This window comes from Cydia pomonella, unplaced genomic scaffold, assembly GCF_033807575.1.
Source record: "Cydia pomonella isolate Wapato2018A unplaced genomic scaffold, ilCydPomo1 PGA_scaffold_148, whole genome shotgun sequence".
Classification (NCBI taxonomy): Eukaryota; Metazoa; Arthropoda; class Insecta; order Lepidoptera; family Tortricidae; genus Cydia; species Cydia pomonella.
The window spans coordinates 78,098-100,988 of NW_026907791.1; the positions used below are offsets into that span (position 1 = coordinate 78,098).

Consider the following 22,891-nt stretch of genomic DNA (forward strand, 5'->3'; position numbering starts at 1 on the left):
AGTTTCGATCGTTAAAAAGTCCGTTACTCCGTGGTTTCTCCTCTTGCTAGAGAAGAGGTACCTAATTCGCAACTCATGTCGATTTAAAACTCCCTTCGGTCGTGTTTTAATTTATTGTTACGAATTTCCTACTTTTGTCACGTAATGTTGTAATTTACTATTGAAGTAGGTAAGCCGTACTTTTTAACACCAGTAGGCAAGTAAGGCCCTAGGACAGTGGTTCTTAACCTTTTTAGTTCTGCCACCTCTGAGAATAATTAGGGAACCCGATTTTACCCCTCCTCCCAATAATTATCAATATTCTTTCTTACAGGTATAATTTTTGTTATATTTAATTGAGCTTTTTACCCCCGTAAAATACCAGGTTTACCCCTACATGGGTAATTACACCCAGGTTAGGAACCGCTGCCCTAGGATATATAATGGTGACAAGAAATATGAATAATTCAAATATCTAATTTTCCTACATGGTTCGTATCTTGTGTGCTAATAACAAAAATAATAGACTGTTCATTCTCATTTACCTATGTTAAGCATAAACTTAGATATTTTGAGATATGAGATAATATTGCTAGGTAGAAATGTGGTTAGTGTTTAAATAAATATTATAGGGAGTCTTACACAAATTGGCTAAGTCACACGATAAGCCTGTGTTATGGGTACTCAGACAACAATATATAGAATAATATACAAATACTTAAATACATAGAAAACATCCATGACTTAGGAACAAATGTCTGTGCTCATCACACAACTAAAAGCCCTTACCGGGATTCGAACCCAGGACCCCTGCTGCACAGGCAGGATTACTACCCACAATGCCAGATCGGTCGTCGAAACCCGTCAAAGCAGGTCGGTCGGTCGGCATTTATAAGTAGATAAAAGCCTACTTACAATTAAAGTTTATAATAATTGTAAATCACAATCCTGCGGATTTTGTAGTGTATTATTTAGTACGACAGCTACCACCAGACCCACCAGATTGACACTGACATATTCGCCAGCATGTGCATAACTTACTTTCTATTAATTTCGCTCGTACGCGCATATTATTACGAGCGAGATGTATAGAAACTAAGTTACGCAGACGTTCGCCAATATGACAGTTTGACACTGCTTAGGCACTCGTGGTAAAGCTACTCGTACTACATGATATTTAGGTATTATAGGTATTTTAACTAAACCTCACTGAATTATACTTAGGAAAGTAAGTTAGGTTAGGTAAGTTCAAATACGTTAAAATTGATAAATGAAAATAATACTTAAAACTGAGAGGTTCAAAGAAACCGTGATATAAAAAAAAGGATGATTCGCGATGACGAGTTTTTAGGGTTCCGTAGTCAGTAACTACTTATTTATAGTGTTCTTGAAACTTGTGCAGCCATGTTGGTATTATTTAAATTACGAAATTCAACATGTGACTGTTGATCAATTAATTTAGAAAAATAGACTACCTATGCACATTTTTTCCAGATATTCGCTAAATTTGAGTAAGTATATCACCAAGCATAAAGTACCTACATATATTATTACGAATATCAATTGGACTAGGTTTATCATTAGTTACATAAATTAATATATTTATAAAATTTAAATAAAAATATTTTTGGTTAAACTTAAAGTCCTTTTTACTTACGAATACTGTCACTGAAGCACTTGTTTACTGAACGAGTTCACACTAACAAGATAGCGCTAAACTAGAACTTATCTTATCACACACTTCAAAATAAATATTCGTTTCCAGAGTTGGTAAACAAATCAATCAGGCGCGCACGTGGGTCACCACGGTATTTAAAATTTACAAAGAAACACAAATGAACATCGATCACACATTCACACGTTGCAGGACGCCGGTTTCACTCGCGCTGTTTTGTTTGTATGACCGTTTCCGAAATTGTCAATCTCAAATTACCGTGTTTTTCTCAATGAGTTTATAGACTGGTTTTTATGTACCTAAGTTGTCAGCTGATGTGTGTCGAAGTCTCAGCAGTTGTGGCCAGGTGTGGAGTGGAGTGAGGTCTGCGGCGTGATGTGTCGTGTGGTCGAGCGCGCGCCGCGAGTGCGGTCGCCGGCTTTGTACGCGGGGGTATTTCGGTAGATCGCCACCATCGGACAATTCACGGCCGAGCGATGCGACCCAGCCTCAACCATCAGCACTCTAATAATAAACTTGTTTATATTTTTTACTACCTCCATAAATTTTATTCTGAATCCGCTCTATTTCTACGATTACGGCGGCGACACTAACGCCCAAGCGACTCGAGGGTCCGCGGCCTCGGTGACCACGTGCTTCTCGAAATAGAAGGGTACGGTGGCAACACGAATCACCCATTTCATGGAATTATATTGAGATACGAGCCGAATGTGTTTGGAACGAGTGATGTGTCGTAAAGCACGCCCGACCCGTGGGCGGCAGAGGTCGCCGGATACTAGACGGCGGTCAGCTGCTGCCAGTTTGAGCATCGTAAATTCTAGCGCCGTTTGAAAACAACGTCGGGTCCAAGTCGTTAGTACATACCGTGATAGTATCAGAGATGGCGCTGCAGAAAGCGCCGAATCCGGAGTGCGCGGGCGGGGGAGTCTGGGGCGGCGTGGAACCGCCGGTGCGGTCCATGGCGGCGCGGGAGCGGCGCTAGCGCGCGCGGTCGGCTCACGGCGGAGCACTGCCGGCGGGCGGTCCGCTGCCGCTGCCGCGCGGCCGCCCGCCCGCCTAGGGCTGCCACCGATGCCAGCAACGCACCACACGCGGGCGATAAAGGCGGCCAGGTGCGAGTCACACGCTGTCAGCGAGTTGTCTGGTACGTTTTACTATTTATTGGATTTATATTTTCTAAATAAGAATCTGGTTGCCACTTTCATCAACCCGTGTTATGATAATATTATTATTTTCGCATATTATTATGCCAGATAACAATATAAACATATTTGTCAGAAACTATTAAAATAACAATCCTGGAAAATTTAGGTAAATATGCAAGTACATGTGACTGTTCTGCATTCTAGCATAAGTAATTTCCTCCAAATAAAGAAACATTTATATACAACAAGAACTCATTTCAAAATTTCGATATAAATAATTTAAAATTTCGCTCAATTACAAACTTATTTTATTCCAATTCTAAAGCGCAAATCACAACCCTACATCTATTTGTCAACAATAGTTATGGTCAAGCTAAGTTAACTATAATTTGTTGTCGCACTTATCGCCCTACCGCCGCACAAATTATCCGGCCAATGTCAACCATGGGAACTTGATAACGACCTTCAATAAAGCCCTACGTAACCTTGAACTTTATTGACTTTCGCATTGTTGCTCCCTTATGAAACGGTAGGTATGTAAGTCAGTAAAGTAATTTCGAAAGGAAGAGAATAAATAACATAATATAAACGGGTCTACCGACTCTACCGCGATTTCATTATTTTTACCTTAAATCCGACGTTTCAACGGGTTGCACCACCTGTGGTCACGGATGACAGTCATTCGTGACCACGTGACGTGAGCTTTTGATTGCAAAAGCTTTATTATATAAGTAAATATGTGTTAGAAAACGCGAGAGTTTAAAGTGTTATAAAACAAAATCGAAATCGTATTTGAACAATATGATTATAATTTTTACGTATTAAACCAACCAAAACCTTTTTATGTAGTCATTACTAACCTTATCGTTCTAGTTAGGAAAATACTGCTTGAAAGCTAGTAATATTCAGTACCTATCGTGACTTGCAAGCTTGTTTGTCAGTTTTTTAATCAAATTAATGAGCTTTCTACGCGTCAATTTCGTGGAAATGGTAAATGTGATGGCGCGTGGGAAATATAAGCAATTCTTGTAACTAATTTACACCAAATAATGCACGCGCTGTTTTTTACAGAACATAGGTACACTTGTTGTTATTCAAATGTAGTCTTGCTAAAGTGAAATTGGAAGCGGCTTAATTCCTTCTTTTTATTCAGATTTAATGTTAAATTATACGGGTAAACAATCAACATAAAAAAGTTTTTCGTCAATTTAAGTTTTGATACAAATTTTTATCGCTGACTGTACTTTTCTTTCATCAGGTAACGTCGTGACAATTCTAATAAACCCAAACACAATTAGGTTACGTTGTTGTATCACAGAGTTCCCATGGTCACCTCCTGTCTTCATCATCAGACCAGCTCGATGGTACCATAATATTGCATTGTCACCCAACTTACATAAGTATGTGAAGATTCAGCTCAATCGAATAATGGGATGTGGGTCTAATTTATCTTGTAAATTAAATAAAAGCTTGTAAAAAGAGCTCAATTTTTTATTTAATATTACACATTTAGGTGTCAATATATAAAATAATCTTCTCTCTCGTCAGAAATAAAAGGCATTGCATGTTGCAATAAAATATTGACTCTCGATACTCTTTTCTTGTCTTGAATTGACTCAAACACAGCGTAGGCAAAAAAGGAAAAAATTTGGCTGATTTTTTTATGCTCATGACGTTAGCAAACATAGGGCGACAACCCTATGGTCCCGAAGCCACTACTAAAGTGAGCAAAGTTAAGAAATACAATGTGCTGAAGCCACTGTATGAAAAATAAATTAGAAAATATCTGCAGTTTTTCTGCTTGCGTTGCGCAATTGCGCCAGCCCTGCGGTCACGAGTCCGCGCCCTCGTGTTACATAAACCCTCCCGCTGCCCGATACCTGTCTGTTGTCGTTTTGGCATGCCAGCCCACAACAATAACACTAAATAATTATAGACAGGCTATTTCCAACGCACTCAACACTTAGTACACGCCGCAAACAAGCGTGACCGATTTGAAACGTCTTGCGATGAAGTGCACTTGATAATAACTAATTAGCGCTCATTAAAAAGCGTTTACGGGGAAGTAAGTAGGTACTTGCATTCTTTGAATGATTCATGTGACTTTATGCGCTTGATAAACAAAACACTTGTGTTAAGGGTCTTGCTTTTCACACTTGCAATTTACTGGAATGGCCAGTAGGTACGTTTGCATGTGTCAGGTTTCCATATTTGTCTTAGCTTCGCGTTATAAACACTAATAGTTACTTACCGGCCTACCTAATGAGACGAGCTCAAATAGTGGAACAATTACGATGATTAACTGTATATAGATCGTGCCATTCACGAAGACGCGTACTTTGACTCGTATTGTCATGTCATTAAAGGTTAGATTTGACGAATCTGTGCGTTATCGTGAATGACACGAACTATAAAACTACGAATTGCAAACAGTTCACCTGTAAAACATAAGTAAATAGTATGGTTTATTTTTTTCACACAGCGGTAAAAAGATAGGTAGTCGATTTTTGGACTCCATTCTATTAACACTAATCTAATTGCCAAGAGGATGAACAATAAACACAATGCTCTTCGAGCAGCTTACAGTGCGTTTTATTTGATTTTCATGAAGACGGGTCAAGAACCTAGTTGGTCGACAAATTAGGCCACTGGACAGCCTAGAAAAACAATTTTAAATTTTCTTGGAAATAGAACATAGAACCCAGAGTTTCGGATTACTTTTGTTCACATCAGAAAATTGACATCTGACACTTGACATTTTTCTGTCCAGTTCCGGGTCGTTATCGTTATGAGGATAGGCCACGGCCGCCACAAATCGGCCGCCGCCTCTCTGGATATTTACATTATTAAAAATGTTTTGACACAGTTTGTTGTATACCAACCACAGCTATGTTATGTCCCTATGTTGTTTTTTTTTTTTCGAATCTTTACTTACTCCGTTGACTCAGCGACCCAAAATGAGACTTGGCCTCCGACACAAGACAGCGCCACTTTTCTCGGTCCTGTGCGACTTCTCGCCAATTCGATTTTTTAGTTATTATAATAGTTATAAGCATTTAAAAATTTGTATGAAATCTGTTTTTACCTCCTGATTTTTACACAAATAAAAACAAGTTAAATGATTATAGTTAATATATCTTATTATTTTAAATAATAATATCCAGAGTGAAAAATGGAGACTACGTTTCTATCAATCAATCATCCGTTTGTTAGTCGTATACCTCGAAATCAAAAAATCCTTGTAGCTTTTCACCTATTCGCGTTTCACCGTGATAGCGTATTTTGCTGTAGCGTGTAATATCGGTGGTATATTTTGTTACTCGCATATATTTTTAATAGATTTTTACAACAGTAGCAAATTTTAATGTAGCATGTATTTTCAATAGCCTATTTAGTTAGCAGCATATATTTTCAATAGGTGTTTACAACAGTAGCAAATTTTGATGTAGCATGTATTATCAATAGCCTATTTAGTTAGCCGTAAAAAATTTGTTGCATTTTACCTGGGTCGCATATTGTTGTAGTGTATTGTATTAATCGTAAAAAAAATTGGCTATATCACTGGGATATAATAAAAATACGGTCGCTTATTGACCTCATTGTTACAGCCATACATTAATTAGCTTTGGATAATTTTTTATTTAGGAAATCTACCTCTAAGGTTACATTCTCTAAGGTTACACACTCGAAACCAGGAGATAAACTACAAGTGCGAAATGTATTTACAAAACAAAACTATAGAGGTATAGTGCTTAAAGGAAATGTCGCGATCTGTAATAACGCATTATAAACAAATATCTATCGAGGTGAAAAGCGACTACAGTGAAGAAAGGCAGGGAAGTAAATATACTATGAATTTTATACACCATTATAATTGGCGACCAGAAATCATACTACAAGAAAAAAAATCTGTTTAGAAATTATGAGATCGCGGCTAAACGCGAATAGATGAAAAGCTACAAGGAATTTTTGATTTCGAGGTATACGACTAACAAACGCAATCATCTATAGAGAAGCGGCCGTGGCCTATCCTCTTGAGTAACTCTTTAGCCTTACCACGACTGCCTTAGCAGTGTCAAATTGACATATTCGCTGACAATCATCACAATCATCACATACATCACATCTCTCTCGCACTAATATGCGAGTATGAGTTAGATGCATATACATTCACCGCTGAACTACGGTCGTAGTAGCGTTACGTCGTGGCCAATAACGTAGGTTTCCCGGTGTGTAGAGGAAATGCTTCGTAGAGGCAAATCAACAACTTGTCGTGATTAGAGTGTGTGCGGAAAGAGAAGAGTCGTGGAATATATGGGGCCCAATACATTCCACGACTCTTCTCTTTCCGAACAGACTCTAGCGCTGAATGGGTATGTGCGTGTGCTTAACACGTCAGCAAATGGCAAAAAAAAAATGATACCGGTAGCGGCATGGTTCCGTTTTTATCGCCTGTCACTCTCGCACTTACATACTTGTTAGAACGTGACAGGCATGATGACCGTGCTGACGCCACAGGTGATTTTTATATCGGTGGATCACGCTCACACGTTTCACTATTACTTAGATTTAAATCGGTCTAATCAGCGTACCGCTTTTTTTTCAATTTTTTTCTTAGCTTTTAGCTTGCAGAATGCTGCGTCACTCATAACAAAAACTTAAAACCTTTCTTAAAAAAGAAAACCGACTTCAAAAAGGATAAAATAAAATATTATCCCTTTTATATGACCAACTATGGACCAACTGATATGTTTGAAGTCCAGGCATTTGGTTCGACATTGTGATAGATTACTAGCACTTGGCACTTGGCAGTCTTGGCACTGACTTCTAACATATACAGCATATAAAAGGGATAATATTTTATTATACACTTTTTCAAGTCGGATTTCGTTTTGATCAAGCGTTAGCGAAAGTCTCCGTTTCAGCTTGCGCAAAAATATAATAGAATAGAATTTGTTTTATTCATAAACATACAAACAGTAATAGACACATAAAAGAGAACATAGTGAGAGTAAAGTGTCACGAAATGGCCTCATCTCAGCATGTTGCTGGCGACTTTCGTACGTCCGGATGTTTACCTCTGAAGGTCGCATTTCTCAACCGAATCTCATAAAATATTGTAAGCAGTTTCGATAGTTAGATAAAAAATTCTACGGTTTCGTTTTTTGGAAAATGTTAAATATGGCGGAAATTGGCATAAAGTAGAACATAAGTGCCAGTAGAATTCGCTGTTATTAAGACTCATCGTAAGTACCTATTATTTATTTTTTCATTTTTAAGCTTATGAAGCTTACCGCAAGGTCTACAGCTCACAGAGCCACTAGTTGAAAAGGTATTTAACCTCAGATCATATAAAGTACTAGATGGCTGACGGAGGCGTGGCGCGTGTCGCCGCGACATGGCCACATTGTGGCCATACCGGCCCGCCGTAAGACAGTAGCAAATTAGCTGTCATTGAACAATGTGCGCGTCAATTTTATTGAAATGCCGAATTATAGCGTTATTTTGTGTCGAAATAGGAGTGCATCCAAAAACTATAAGGATCATGGAGTTACAAAGTACATTTTTTTTCACGTATTAGTCAATAAAACCACACATTTTAACAAATAAATCCAGTGACATATGATTTTTCTGAGTCAGACCATGTTGTCATACAAACGCGTGGCAATTTGTCTATGCATTCTACATTAACGCTTTGGCATGGAAAACTATTTGTAGTGTCCTTAGCAACGGCGCAATGCATTAAACCGCTAACGATATTCACAGGGACATTATTGTTTCTTGGTACGACCGCCAACCGCTCCCTTCATTGACGCCGCGAAGTAGAGTGGTGCTCGTGCGTATAATTGATCTTTGAGCGTTATCGATAAAAATGTTTGGATATACTGTATACACACATTAAAAATAATTACTTTCGTGTCCTTAACCTAACCTAATGTTTAATTTAATACTTATTAATTTGGATTAAAAATCGAAAAGGTAAGCCAAAAAATAAACTGATTTAATTAAGTACAAATGTACAAATGTTTTATTTCAGAAATAAAATAATAACAGTATTACATTTATGCTGGCCCCCACACTAGGCATAGCCTGTCCTGTGGTGGATAATACGGTTTACAGGTAAAAAAAAAAAACAATACTACAATTGAAAATAATAATATACAATTATTTAGAGTAAGCAATTGAAAAAGAAACGGTGGTGAATGGAATTTACAGAGGTACAGTTTACAGTGAGTCAAAAAAGAAATATGTTCATGATTGCAATTTTTTTCAGTTTCCCGAAAATCCCAGTATTAACGAAAAATGGACAGATGCTACAGGAAGAGGGCCCTAACTGGTTTACGAACGAGAAAAGTGTTATTTGTTCGGATCATTTTCAAGAAAAATGTTTCCAGTTACAGTTACAGATAGAATATAAATATGTTTAAAATAATAGTATATTGTATACAATAATTGTATACTTAGTCGATCCAAAAGTTCTATCAGAAAGATTTTTACTGATAATTATGATTACTGTTTCCTTATTATTCGTACATATGATATAAAAGCTTATTTAATGGTGCATTATACTTACTATATAACATGCTGGAATTGCTTTCAATTGGTGACGAAATATGCTATAATGAACTGAAACTTTTTTTTTAATGAATCGCTCGCGTCTAACGACAATCCCAAAGTAAACAATTTAAACAAACATTACATCAAATAATGACTAAAATGTAAACCAATTTGATTAGTTAAGCATAAACAAGCTTTCGCATCATGGTACATGTTTTTTTTTTTTAATTATAAGCTTTGTGTTACATTTTATCAGTAAAAACCTTTGTGAGAGAACTTATGGCTCAACTAATATACCTTACACGTACCTAAAAATTCTTAGCTCGTAAATAAGGTCAAAAATTTAAAGGAATATAAATTAAGTCTATGGCAATTATTACTTAAAACAAAAATGTCTAAACTATAAGGTCATTTTCAGAACATGTAAAATATCGATAGCTCTATCGAATTGTCCTCACTCTAGTGCCGCCGCTCTAGGCTCCTACACTGCGCGGTTTGGCCAATCACAGCGCGTGAGTTGGTTGTCTGGCCACGCCTTTAATGATGTGGTGGGGGACAGTTGGAGACAGCGAGACTCGTTGAAATTATGCTTCGTTATAAATCTCCTTACTTCTTATATCTATGTATTTAACCGACTTCAAAAAAGGAGGACATGTTTCAACTCGGTGACAAGCTATTTGGCTGTTACACTACCTACTGGTTAATAATACCCCGGCAACTAATGGACAGTTTTCTTAACCGCACCAGGCCGCGTACCCAACGTTACAACGTTAACGCTCCGTAGCGTATCGCAGTCATCTCTCTCTCTATCACTCTTCCATATTAGTGCGACTGTGACCGTTGCGTTTCGTTCGCCACGGAGCGTGAACGATAGGCACGTTGGCTACGCGGGCAGGACTGGCATTCGGTTCGACAGTGAAAAGGATATTTTTTCCTATAAGTATATACTTACTGTCGTACTTGACATATGGAGTAGCCTGCGACAATGCAAATCAAGCTGGCTGCCTGTCTGGAGGCCAATTGAAACTTACAAATTCATGTCATTCTGACACTGCTCGTGTATACATTTTGGTTGCACAGTGAAAGCGAGTAACAACATATCAATAACATACATATACAGGGTGATTTCTGGGTCGTGATCCAGAACCACTTTTTCTGAATCTATAAATGATTTACATAATCATACGGTAGTATTTGATTGAAAGATAATTAGTTTGATTTTTATTATTTTTCAAGTAAAATTAATTATATACGAAGTAATCATGGACACCCTATGACTTTTGACATACGCTGTATGGAAAGCGACAAGACGTCACATTGAGTAGGGTGACCAAACTGTATGCAAACATATTTTTTTCTACTTGTCATCTGAAAAATAATCATAATTATTGGTGATAATAAATAACGAGCAACATCATTAGACTCATCTTTGAATTTTGTATATCTAGTTCGAATGCCGCTCGAGTAATAATAATAATAATAACCGCTCACGCAATGTTGTCCCCTTGTCGCTCCGTGCGAGCGGCCGTTTTCGGGGACCCATATTGTGAGTTGGCAAGTCACCACCTGCCCATTTTGTCGTGTTCATGGCGAACGAAGCGAAATTAACGGGTGGTGCAAAAAAAATAAAAATAAAGAAAAAAGTAGTAAAAATACAATATAATAAATATACTACACATATAAAGTTAAGATAGACTACATTTATTACTATATACAAAAAATAATATAATAATAATATACATATATAAATGACAAAGGAAGCCATAACAACGACAACGAGTTACATACACAACCGATTCAATCACGTGTGTTATTATCTTTTAACAGAATATTTTCTACATTTTTCACTGTACCTCGCATTTTATTTTGCGCGCAGATTTTTGGCGTATAAGCACAACAATGGCCGCCCACATAGCACAGGGAACCTTGCACTGGATATAGGCCACCATTGTGTTGTAGGCACGCCTTGAGGAGTTCATTCGCTGTTGGCGTTCGATCTGTGGTCGGTGTGTGCGTGACGCCGACTATAGCGCAGATTTAGGCAGGTATTATACTTATAGTCGCCTTATCTTGCATAGGTAGTATGCGCGCAAATTATATAGATATATGAAATGTCTTATGGCTATAGGTAGGTACTACTAAAATTTAGATATTATTGCTCAGTTCGTTGTGCATTACGATACAGGTGCGAAAAGTAGGAAATCGCACTTGTATCGTACAACGTTTTACAGTACATATGGCTCTTTAAATTTTCGACGTAGTTACGTAATCTGCTAATTATCGCACTCGTGCGGTAAATTATATAACAAACAAACATATTATTTATGTACATATTTTTGGCATTTTGTCCGTGTCGATATTTATAACCTTGACTGGATGTAATAAATTTTTTTTTAAGATAATTAAATTAAGTTGACCCAAATTAAACATTTGTGAGTTCAAGGCTAAGCAAACATTACTTATATTGCATTAACTTGTCACAGTCAATGCCCTGTTATCTTAAAATCCCTTTACGAGAAGTATATGTACCTAACTCTAAATAGAGATCCATGAAATTAAAACAACAGCAGCCATTAAGGTTGGCTTTTGTTCGCGCTCAGAGTGGACACCTGTTTACACGTGGTACTGCGTTTCGCGTTCGTCACAGTTTTGTTAAATAGGGTTCCCGAATAAAATAAATCGAAAAATTATTATGTTACTGGGTAATCATAAAATTGAATTTCCAATTCATCCTCTGTTTTCTATGTAATTAATGAAAGCAACTGCAATTGGTTTCAATAATATTAACCAATTAAAACTATGGATTTTTGCTCCAGCCATGGAATGTATGGCGTCATTAATTTTCAAACTAACAAACATCAATGAAAAATCAAACTTATAGCAGCTCTTTGGCTCTTGTTTATGGTAATTTATTTATTTATTTAAACTTTATTGCACACATAAAGAAACATGTACAAATGATAAAATTCTCTACCAGTCAACCATTGGGTCAAACAGAGACATTTGTGTATGTTGGTGCAGGAAAAATTAATAACAAATAATAAGGGAAAAATTAAACGTGAAGTCAAATAATATTAAAAATATATAAATAGTTAAATACTACTATTTATATAATGTATAAAAGATAGACTAATACATATAGTTATGTACATATACATGATGGTGAACCTTATTTAAGTTCTTCTGATAGAAGATGCTTGCGAAGTAGGCGTTTGAAAACGGGTTTGCTTAGCTTAGGGTTTGTCGAATAAAGAGAGGGAGGGAATTCCAGAGAAGGATTGCCTCAACGGCGAAAGAGTTAGACATAAAACAAGTACGGCGAGAAGGAATCGAGAGTTTGAGAGAACGGGAGGAACGGAGTTTACATCCTGGACGGGGGGTGATGAACGTGAATTTATACGTAGAGGAAGGCTCGAACAAAATGTAGAATAAAATACTCAGGATTCTAAAGGACCTACGACGACGGATGGAGAGCCAATTTAGCTGACGGCGATAAAAAGAAACATGGTCGTATTAGCGAAGTCCGAAAATGAAACGTATGCCATTATTCATAAGACGGTACTCCTGAGAGATATTAGTCGTGCACGCCTCCGCATAGTCAATAACTGGCAAAATTAGAGCCTGCACTAGTAATTTCTAGTATTAAATATTAGTAATATATTGTCAGCGGTGGTAAATACTTGTTTTATAGGATTTGTCTATACCATCCCATTACTGGTGCCGCTTCCATTAAAGGGTTTTTACTATAGGTTGCATAAAATAGATTTTTATGCGTATAATAGTATTTTATACAATCGTGATATAATAGAGACCTTTTCATTTGAGTAAAGTACGAGATTTAAAAGCTTGATTATATCACTATTGTATACAATACTTTTTCTACGAGTCAAAATATTTTTTTTTACTATAAAACCTAAATAAGTAATGAAAATTGGTAAGTATCTAAGTAGACAAAAAGACACAAACGCGCGACTCTCCGCCCGCCCGTCCCCCGTTCTATGGGAGCGCGGTGGCACGTGATTGGTAATTTTTTTATAGTTTACTACAGAGCGTATCGAAATAAATTTCATAGTTGAGTTGGGAGCCCATACATGAACGTACGCAATTATAGTTTGGTATACGAAATCTTAATCGCAAGAATGGCAGACAAAAGATGGACTAACCAGATAACTATGTGGCCCGGACCAATAGGAAAACACAAAGATGGAAGACCGAAGACCGTGCATGTCGGATGACATTGCAAAAATTGCTGGCCCAAAGTGGACTCTAACAGCACAAGACCGATCTAACTGGCTCTCTCTGGAGGAGGCCTTTACCATAAGGTAGGAATATTCTTAGTGTTATTTAAAAATTAAATTTTAAATTTAATTTATGTGAAAATAATGTCATTTTTGACTAGTTATCATAATTATGTATATTCCTTCCAATTTTCGAATCAAGTTGACATTGTAACTAACTTGCAAGAAAAAAAGGCTTTTTAATTTTTTTATTTTTTTATACGAAATCTTAATAAGAATAACAGTCGACGAGTAGAAAAACACTTTTTTTAATCACAGCTACAACCCACCACATATATGCATCGCTTCACGCTGCGTTTCTCTGGAACTGCCTAAGACAAACTTCTTCTAATGTCCTTTTATGCTTGAACAAAGAAACTGCATTTGTTATTTCTTGCATCGGCGATGAAACCACAATACAACGATTTCCCAGAAGACAACTATCTCCTGAAAATAAAACGTGATTTCCATTCGGATCTCTCTTACATGTTATTTATTATTACAGCGAAGAATCTAAAAATTAGAAGCCTTGCTTTGAAGGTCTCATAAATATACTTACTATTTTTGGTAACATAAGAATAAGACTGCGCCACTTGCACCATTCCACGAACCCGGGGTTAACCGGTTAAACCGTTAACCCAGTGACAAATTGTACTAGTAACCATGGTAACTCCACGTTTTACCCGTTAACCCCTGGTTAGTGGGCCGGTGCAAGTGGCCCTAAACATCAGAAGAGACGCTAACATTAACTAATTCTTATCATATAAGTAATGTGTTTAAGAAACCCTATAATGAAAATGTGAAGTGCTAATTTCTAATGCTTCTCTGCTACACAGCGATTTTAACCGATCTCTATACCATCGCCAGACCATTTTGACCTCCGATTGACCATATCTATTTTCAATCTATGGATCAAGTTAAATTAGGACTACATAGTTCAACTTTTACAATGTGAGACAAAATATATTTTAGATAGCCCGGTTACATTATAGATACGAACTTACGGAACCAACTACATAAAATGATAAACTTACGCTTGTAAATTATGAAATATAGTTATTTGTAAAAGTACAATTCATTTAGAGACTATGTTTCAGTATAGTATGATAACAACGTCGTTAAAATGCTACGGCAAACAGTAAAGATAGCAAATTTCTATTTTTTCATAGTGTTTATAAGTTGTGTGGTGGAATGTCGAAGGGTGAAAAGGGTTGTGGGAGGTTCGGAGATCGAGTGCGGTAATAAACTCAGTAATTAATTATTATTACACTTTTAACGGTGTCTTTAAACTTTGTTGGTCATAAAGGTTTCTTCATACATGATTTTAACTAAATAATGAACCACGCACTGTGGTTTCCATCGCTTAGTGTCGTGACTCGTGTCGATTTAAAACACTCCCTTCGGTCGTGCTTTAATTGATCGCCACTCGTTTCCTATTTTTCGCACTTGTATCGTAATGTACTATTATTGCCTGCCGCACGCACAGATTTAAAGGTAACCCGGTGAGAGCTTAACTTGGTCCATCGCATTGAGGGCTGCAATATAGGTATTGTGCCATCCACTGCCCTGAACCTGAACAACAAGCCTCTCCATAGCGTCATGTTCCCTGCGCGTAACGAGACGAGACTTCGTTGCCTTTGTGATGTTGCGGTCTCTCCAGATCTTAGAGAATTTCTCCATGGCAGACCTAGTAATGGCGACGCGTCGCTTGTTTTTTTTTTATACTACGTCGGTGGCAAACAAGCATACAACCCGTCTGATGGTAAGCAGTCTCCGTAGCCTATGTCCAGAGGAAGAGGAACTACATGCGCGTTGCTGACCCTAAACCCCTCTCCCCCTCGTTGAGCTCTGGCAACCTTACTCACCGGCAGGAACACAACACTATGAGTAGGGTCTAGTGTTATTTGGCTGCGGTTTTCTGTAAGGTGGAGGTACTTCTCCAGTTGGGCTCTGCTCTAGATCTGGAATAACATCCGCTGTGATGTGCCCTACCACACAAAGCGAGATGACATTCACAATGCCCACACCTCTCTTTTGGACGTAGTTTAAGGACGTACCCGGGTCCCAAATCCCGGGTTGATTTCATCTTCGGAGCCTCCGCCGTCTGAGACTAATGACCCCAAGTATATGTATTGTATGAACTGATGTTAATCTGACATGGCTATTTGTACGTTACCTACTTTAGCTATAGCCATTCATTTGACGTGCCCCTCCCCGCAAAAAACGGGAGACTGTTTTGTACAGAAAATTACAGACAAAGCGTCTCCAATTGTTAAATCCTCCAAGACGGAAATACATAAAATATTTTACTGTCGTCAATATACGAACGTTTTTTGCCTAAATACCTACTATGTATTTAGAGTGAAACCGGGCAATTCAATTAAGCATATAAAAAACTAGACTATTTACTATTAGATGTAATTTACGATTTCCGGAGGCACATTTGCACTTTAAAAATCTTATCTTAATCATTTCGAGGTCCCTATAGTTATGGCAACCCTGCTCTAGATCCATTTGAAATTGTTGAATACAATCCGATATAGAATTAGAGATGATAGTTTGAAGTATTTTATTACGTTTACACCTGGTGATGTGGTGATGGCATTTGGGTGGAGTCCAAAAGTAAGACATTTTCATTTTCTCTTAGTTTTCCTTGTGCAATATAAATTTAACATGTAATTGTTTTTTTTTTTCATGCGATGGAATTTCTTTCTTTCGTAAAATTACATTGTAAATTAACTACTTATCGTCTACTACCTACCGGATTTTTGTGAGCCGTCCACACCGGACATGTATCTCCGGTGTGGACGGCTCACACACATGAGTGGCGTGCGAATCCGCATCTAATGGCTGTCGTAAACTTCTGTCAAAGCTATCCATAATTATAGATTTAATTACTTTTGTTAGGTGATCAACTGCGTGTAGCATCTCTCCGCAATACAACCAACGGGCAGCATCTATGTGGAGCAACGCTGCTCACTCAGGTAGAATAAGGTTCCATTTAGCTTGAGTTAGAAGCTGAAACGCAACGTAAGAGTTAGTTAGGTGTAAACTATTTTTTTTTTTTTTAAATGTTGTCACTCGTTCCGGTCAATTTTATGTTCTCCTGAGGACTCTTTTTAAACCATGATTTTATAAGTAGCATTCAATTCACCAGTAATGCATTTTTGTACTATCTATTTGACATCACTTTCTTAGCTTTTGAAGAAGTTTGTTGTTAACATCAACAAGAAATAGTATTTGACCGACTAGGGCAATAATATAAACATTTATAGAATGTGATCTCGGTAACGTATGAAGTCTATAAATAACATTTTTTTACGCATAGTGTATCTACATGGTGTAACAAAAACAGTGGGGATCCGTTTAAGGGCATATTACACATTTTCCTAATCAGAACACGATAAATACCGAATATGCCCTTAAACGGATCCCCTCCATTTTTATTTGGCAGTCTAACCAAACTCTTAAGAGTTTTTGTAGCATAAACTATATTAAGTACTTTAGCTTCGGCCTTCGTCTCCCGTTTACGTCGCTACTGTCTGCCCTGGTGCTGTACGTAGCGCACGGCGTGAACCGGAGGATCAAACTTCCAAATTGTCCCCAGGAGGTTGCCAGCACTGCCGCGCACTGCGTCCATGGCACGGGCTACCTTCTTCAGCTGAACAATTTCTGCGGCGACCCGCCGCATGCGACAGTCTTAGAAATATTTACGCACGAGCTTTATGACAAGTAAGTCTTTGCCTTGACTGCCGTTTATTTAACAAGGGAGCAAAATACGGCTACAACCAGTTTTGACATTGACATATTCACTTACTTCTACGTAACTTACTTTCAATACATCTCGCTTGCACTAAATAATATGCCAATACGAGCAAGATGAGAAAGTAAGTTACGTAGACGTGAGCGAATATGTCAATTTTTAAAACTGGCGGTACTTAGCCGTAAAGTTGTCGTTTATACCACGGATCCAAGCAAGTGCAAGGTTGCACAAAGTGGAATCTTGAGCGTTGCCAGTATTTTAGAGGTAATTTTAGAAGGTGTATTATATTACAAATCTAAATTAACGCTAATTATTTAGTATTTATTACAAAACAGCTGAAATTTAATTAAATTACTTTGCACTCTAAAGGAGGAAGGAAGGAAAGGAAAGGAAAAATGCAACGTTGAATAAGTACTTATCAAAAAAATAGGATAAAGAGCGAGTGTGGTGAAAATTAATACAAGGTAACTACGTATGAGTAGGTATTAAGTACCTATAGTCATTTATATATGTATTATATATTATCAGAGTCAAATAGATATCTTTGAAATTGATTTTATCAAAATTACCCGCACTTAACTATTTCTAAACACGACATTATAAAAGCGCGCCGACTTATTCTTATCAATTTGTAATCATGCTTAGGAATACTAATTAAGGCTTTATAATGCCGCTGGTGGAAAGCACGGCATGCTTTGCCTGCCGCTCTTGTATTCGTCGGACGTCATGACTTTCCTGATTCACGAGACATTTTGTCTCAATTATAAGCGAGTCCCTAGTATAAGTAGAACTAAACATTCATAGCAATTAATGCGGATGAGAGTTCTCACTTGTATCGGTTTGTGTTTGCGTAGTCAATTATTGTTGTGAATGCAGGTCATGACTGCTAATATCGACCTTCTGCCTACTTACACTACTTTGCCCGGCAAGGTCATAAAAGGTGAGCAAATATCCTTTGTTTATGAACGCTGACGTGCAGCTTGTAAAATTTAAAACCGCCATAAATTCGGGAAACCCGTGAAATAAAGATCAATTATCGCTATTTACCAATGCCACGCTAACGTGCACCTACTCGTATATTCGACACGTATTTTGTAAACATACTCAGAGCAAAGATTTTATGTTTTCAACTCAATCGCCACATACTTGCAGGCCTAATGTACTTAATACTGCCTACATATAGGCCTACATTTTTATTTAGTCTGCGTCAAAAATAGTTATAGCAGTTTTCATTCATAAGTAATTACTTATAAAAACTTAATTTAAGCTTACTATAACTATAGTACTTTCAAACTTTAAGATTATACATTGTATGGAGACGACAGGATGACACCTGTCACCGACGTCACCGTACCCCTCAGGTTAAAAAATACCATACATCTTTCATGAACTAATTTTGTCTATACTTTATGCAGGATTTGGATTAAGTAATGAGTACCTATTGAAATATCGCCATGTGATTTTTTACACGAAGCGAATAGAGGCCCCACTATATAACGTTCGCTGGCTTCACAGAAAACCAGCGCCGTTGACAACCCTAATAAATTGTGCCAACTGCATTGCTGAGTGGAGAACATTTCACCTTTTTTCATATTTTTGGTATGCATTTTGTAATGTAATGATGTGTTGTCTGAATAAATATTATTCTATTCTAACATAATATAGAGGCAGTATTAACAAAGTTCTGAATGCAAATGTTGTTTTAGGTATTCACGTGCCCACGATATTGCTTTGCTTCGAGTAGAGCGACTAGATTTGCCAGGACTTAATGGAAACGTGCTGCCTGAGCATTCGTTTGGCGCTGGAGGTAAGTATAGGTATGTAGATACCGGTGCAACCAATTCTATTTTCGTAACTTCAGTTTGAGTGGAAAACTTTGGTAATAAGAGTAGATTGATTTGAAATTCTGTCTAGGTTTCTTAAGAAAGGTAATACTGCAATGTTTAGCTTAGACTTTAGCTCAATATTTTAGTAAAATCCGTAGCACACTTTAGAGTAGAATCAGATGATTACCGTGAAACCTTAGAAGAACCCTACCTATTTTATCCTTTAGTCGAGTTACAAATTTAAAAAAGCGGCCAAGTGCGAGTCGGACTCGCCCATGAAGGGTTCCGTACCATTTATGACGTATTAAAAAAACTACTTACTAGATCTGGTTCAAACCAATTTTCGGTGGAAGTTTGCATGGTAATGTATATCATATATTTTTTTTTGATTTTTCATTCTGTTATTTTAGAAGTTACAGGGGGGGGGGGACACTTTTTTTCACTTTGGAAGTGTCTCTCGCGCAAACTATTCAGTTTAGAAAAAAATTATATTAGAAACCTAAATATCATTTTTGAAGACCTATCCGTAGATACCCCACACGTATGGGTCTGATGAAAAAATTTTTTTTTTTTAATTTTATGACGTATTAAAAAAAAACGACTTACTAGATCTCGTTCAAATCAATTTTCGGTGGAAGTTTGCATGGCAATGTATATCATTTTTTTTTTTTTTGATTTTTCATTCTGTTTTCTACTTACCAAGTTTGAACAGTATAGCTCTTATAGTTTCGGAAAAAAGTGGCTGTGACATAATCGGACAGACAGACGGACATGACGAATCTATAAGGGTTCCGTTTTTTGCCATTTGGCTACGGAACCCTAAAAAGAAACTCCTAGAAATAGCACGATTGCGACACCACAATATCACGCGTGAGAGATAAACTGCAGATTTTATTTAACTGTTGGTATAGGTAAAGTTAATGGCTCCTCTACACGATGGCCCAGCGTAGGCCAGTCCAAGGGACGCATGTATGCGTTAGAGGGAGCAAGTGATATTGCCATCTCATTCCACCGCATAGCTGCGTCCCTTAGACTGGCCTACGCTGGGCTATCGTGTAGAGAAGCCCTAAAATCATAAGAGCGTGCGAGATTTGTACTGGACTGTCATAATTCAAAAATCATAAATTATTTATTTGCGTGAATGGGGTCAGATAACAGATTACAGTTGTTATATATACATAAAGTTTCTCCTAATTCAACCGTCCACAAACAGCATGCAAATATTAGATTTATTTCTTAAACTAAGTATTTATTACAATATACGTTATGTTACTCTATGATTTATTAAAAATAATCGTGAAGTGAATAAAACATTTTATTTATCAGATCCTTTGGTCCGTTTTCATAACTATGGTTTACTGGCTGCCAAAGAAGATCCATTCGTGTAGGGTTTTCTTAAATTTATTAATTGGCAAGCATTTAATGTCAGGTGGCAACTTATTAAATATTTCCACACACATTGCACGGAATTTTTTTGTTAAAAATAGCGGCTTTTTTGCATTCCAACTACAAGTCTATCACCGTTTCTGGTATTTCTAGGGTATATATCTAGCTGAAATAAATAATTTAGGGTGTTGTTTTACAAATTTGGCTACTTCAAAAACATACAGGCAAGGAAACTACAAAACTTTAAGCTTAAGAAACATCGGTTTACATGAATCGTCCTAATTCTCTTACGAAATCCTCGCCAGTTTTCGTGAACGTCTATATTTATTAGAAAGGAACTAGTAGTCTATGTGCCACCCGAAAAACCTGTCTCAGCGCAATCGTGCTAGGTTTGATTTCAAAGAACAGAGAAAGCCTTTGCAAGGTAGTCAGATGATAACATGTGGTTTTATTTTTCAGGCGAATGTAAAGTATACGGCTACGGTGTTAAAGACGTGTCCACGTACGAACTGTCCGAGGCTCTATTGGCAGCCAACGTGAGGATAGTTCCCCTGGACGAATGCACACAATCTCTGGGGTCCTACATGGCTCCCGATTTTGACAGCGGAATGATATGCGCTGTAGGGAACGGCGTCGACACTTGTGAAGTAAGTAGAGGTTGAAGATCTTTAGTAGATAAATAGCAAGCCAGGCGAAGCAGAAACGAATATTGTTGTAGTAACTTAGGTACACCTACATTATCTATCTAGAGTGGAACGAAGATAAGTTGGCAGCGATTTTGCCAACCCAAACAGTGCAAGTGTTATTTTAAACGTGAAACTTCTATGAAATTATGACGTTTACTTAACACTTACAACTAGCTGAGCTATCAAAATCGTTGCCAACTTAGCTTGGTCTGACTCTATTTACAACCGTTTAACCCTTTAGCAGCCAAAGACGTTCACGTGCACGATTGTTGTTTAAAATTAACCTTCATTCCAATAAGGTTTACGATGGCGCGAAATATTATAATCCGGCGTGGCGTTCAAAGGGTTATCAGAAATAAGTTCACACGCTGCCATATTGATGACTGGTGACTGATTAGTGATGAGATAACGAGCTCGAGCCTTTACTCAAAGATGCCGATGTTTCTAGTACATAAAAAAAATGTTTCAATAACAAGCTTCGACGATTACACGGGAAAAATCCATTTATTCGTGCATACAATGATTTCTAAATAGATAAAAAACCGACCAAGTGCGAGTCGGACTCGCGCACCATTAGGTACGCAAAAATCGGCAAAAAAAACACGTTTGTTGTATGGGAGCCCCACTTAAATATTTATTTTATTCTGTTTTTAGTATTTGTTGTTACAGCGGCAACAAAATCATCTGTGAATCATCTATTACGGTTCATGAGACACAGCCTGGTGACCGACATCAGACAGACAGTGGAGTCTTAGTAATAGTATATTACAGTATTTTTTTATTTGGACTTTTTTATGTTACATTTCTACTCAGGATCTCTTTCGATCCTAATAGGAGAAAATAAATACTCGTAACATAAAACATCCCAAATTTGAAGAAAAAGTGTAGTTTATTTTAAATAAAATTACCCTTATGAGATAGCAAATAGCAAACCAGCAACTGGTTTACCTAGTTTATCCTTATTTATAGGGTGACTCCGGCGGGCCCCTGATGTGCCAAGGTCTAGTGGAGGGCGTCAGCAGCCACGGGCTCGGCTGCGCCGCCCCGGGGGTGCCCGCGGTCTACACCAGTATTAGGGCACACTTGGCTTGGATAAAGCAAGTAATACAGAACTGGGACACACATACACAGGAAGAGGACACAATTACAACAAGAAGCTAGGATATGATACCTATATTATGCACTTCATTATGTACCTACTCAAAAGAAGTATGAAGTGTTGTGCGTTAAAAAGGAAAGCAGTATAATATAGAAATGGTACCTTCCTTAACGCTTAAAACGCGCATGGTACGTTGTTGCGTTGAATTGAAACATACCGCGCGATATTTGTAGCATACGTGCCTAGCGGAAAATTACTGCGTCGAAGCATAAATTGGTCAAATATCAACATATTTCGTCTACTATTTCATTTATTACATTGAGGAACGAAATAACTGTATGAATATTTATCGTTATAGAAAAGAATTAATTCAATTGTAGACGATTTGAGACTAAATCAAACTATAGATATAGAACCATCGATTTAAATTAGATCGATAATAGAAACTTACCAACTTGAAATTTGACCACACAATGTGTAAAAAAAATGGGCATTAT

At 37.4% G+C, this 22,891-nt stretch overlaps 2 protein-coding genes across 4 annotated transcripts in view; one reads left to right on the forward strand and one right to left on the reverse strand.

The window, feature by feature from the left end:
* LOC133533286 (calcium-binding protein E63-1-like) overlaps positions 1-2,740 on the reverse strand; it is a 42,985-nt gene extending 40,245 nt beyond the window's left edge. Inside the window, exon 1 of one of the 3 annotated variants that reach the window (XM_061872248.1) lies at positions 2,519-2,740. In XM_061872248.1, the coding sequence (XP_061728232.1) occupies positions 2,519-2,614 (96 nt within the window). In that variant the 5' untranslated portion in view covers positions 2,615-2,740. Of the gene's footprint in view, positions 1-1,636; positions 1,915-1,953; positions 2,214-2,518 lie in introns of those variants that run through there. The other 2 variants (XM_061872250.1, XM_061872251.1) reach the window with 2 other exon arrangements.
* On the forward strand, positions 819-22,830 carry LOC133533294 (glandular kallikrein-3, submandibular-like). The gene is made up of 7 exons (XM_061872259.1): positions 819-852; positions 2,547-2,798; positions 16,542-16,618; positions 17,242-17,366; positions 19,104-19,204; positions 21,069-21,256; positions 22,265-22,830. Exons 1-7 carry the CDS (start codon positions 819-821, stop codon positions 22,454-22,456), a joined length of 969 nt encoding a protein of 322 aa, XP_061728243.1. The 3' UTR covers positions 22,457-22,830.
* Positions 22,831-22,891: the final 61 nt, after the last annotated feature.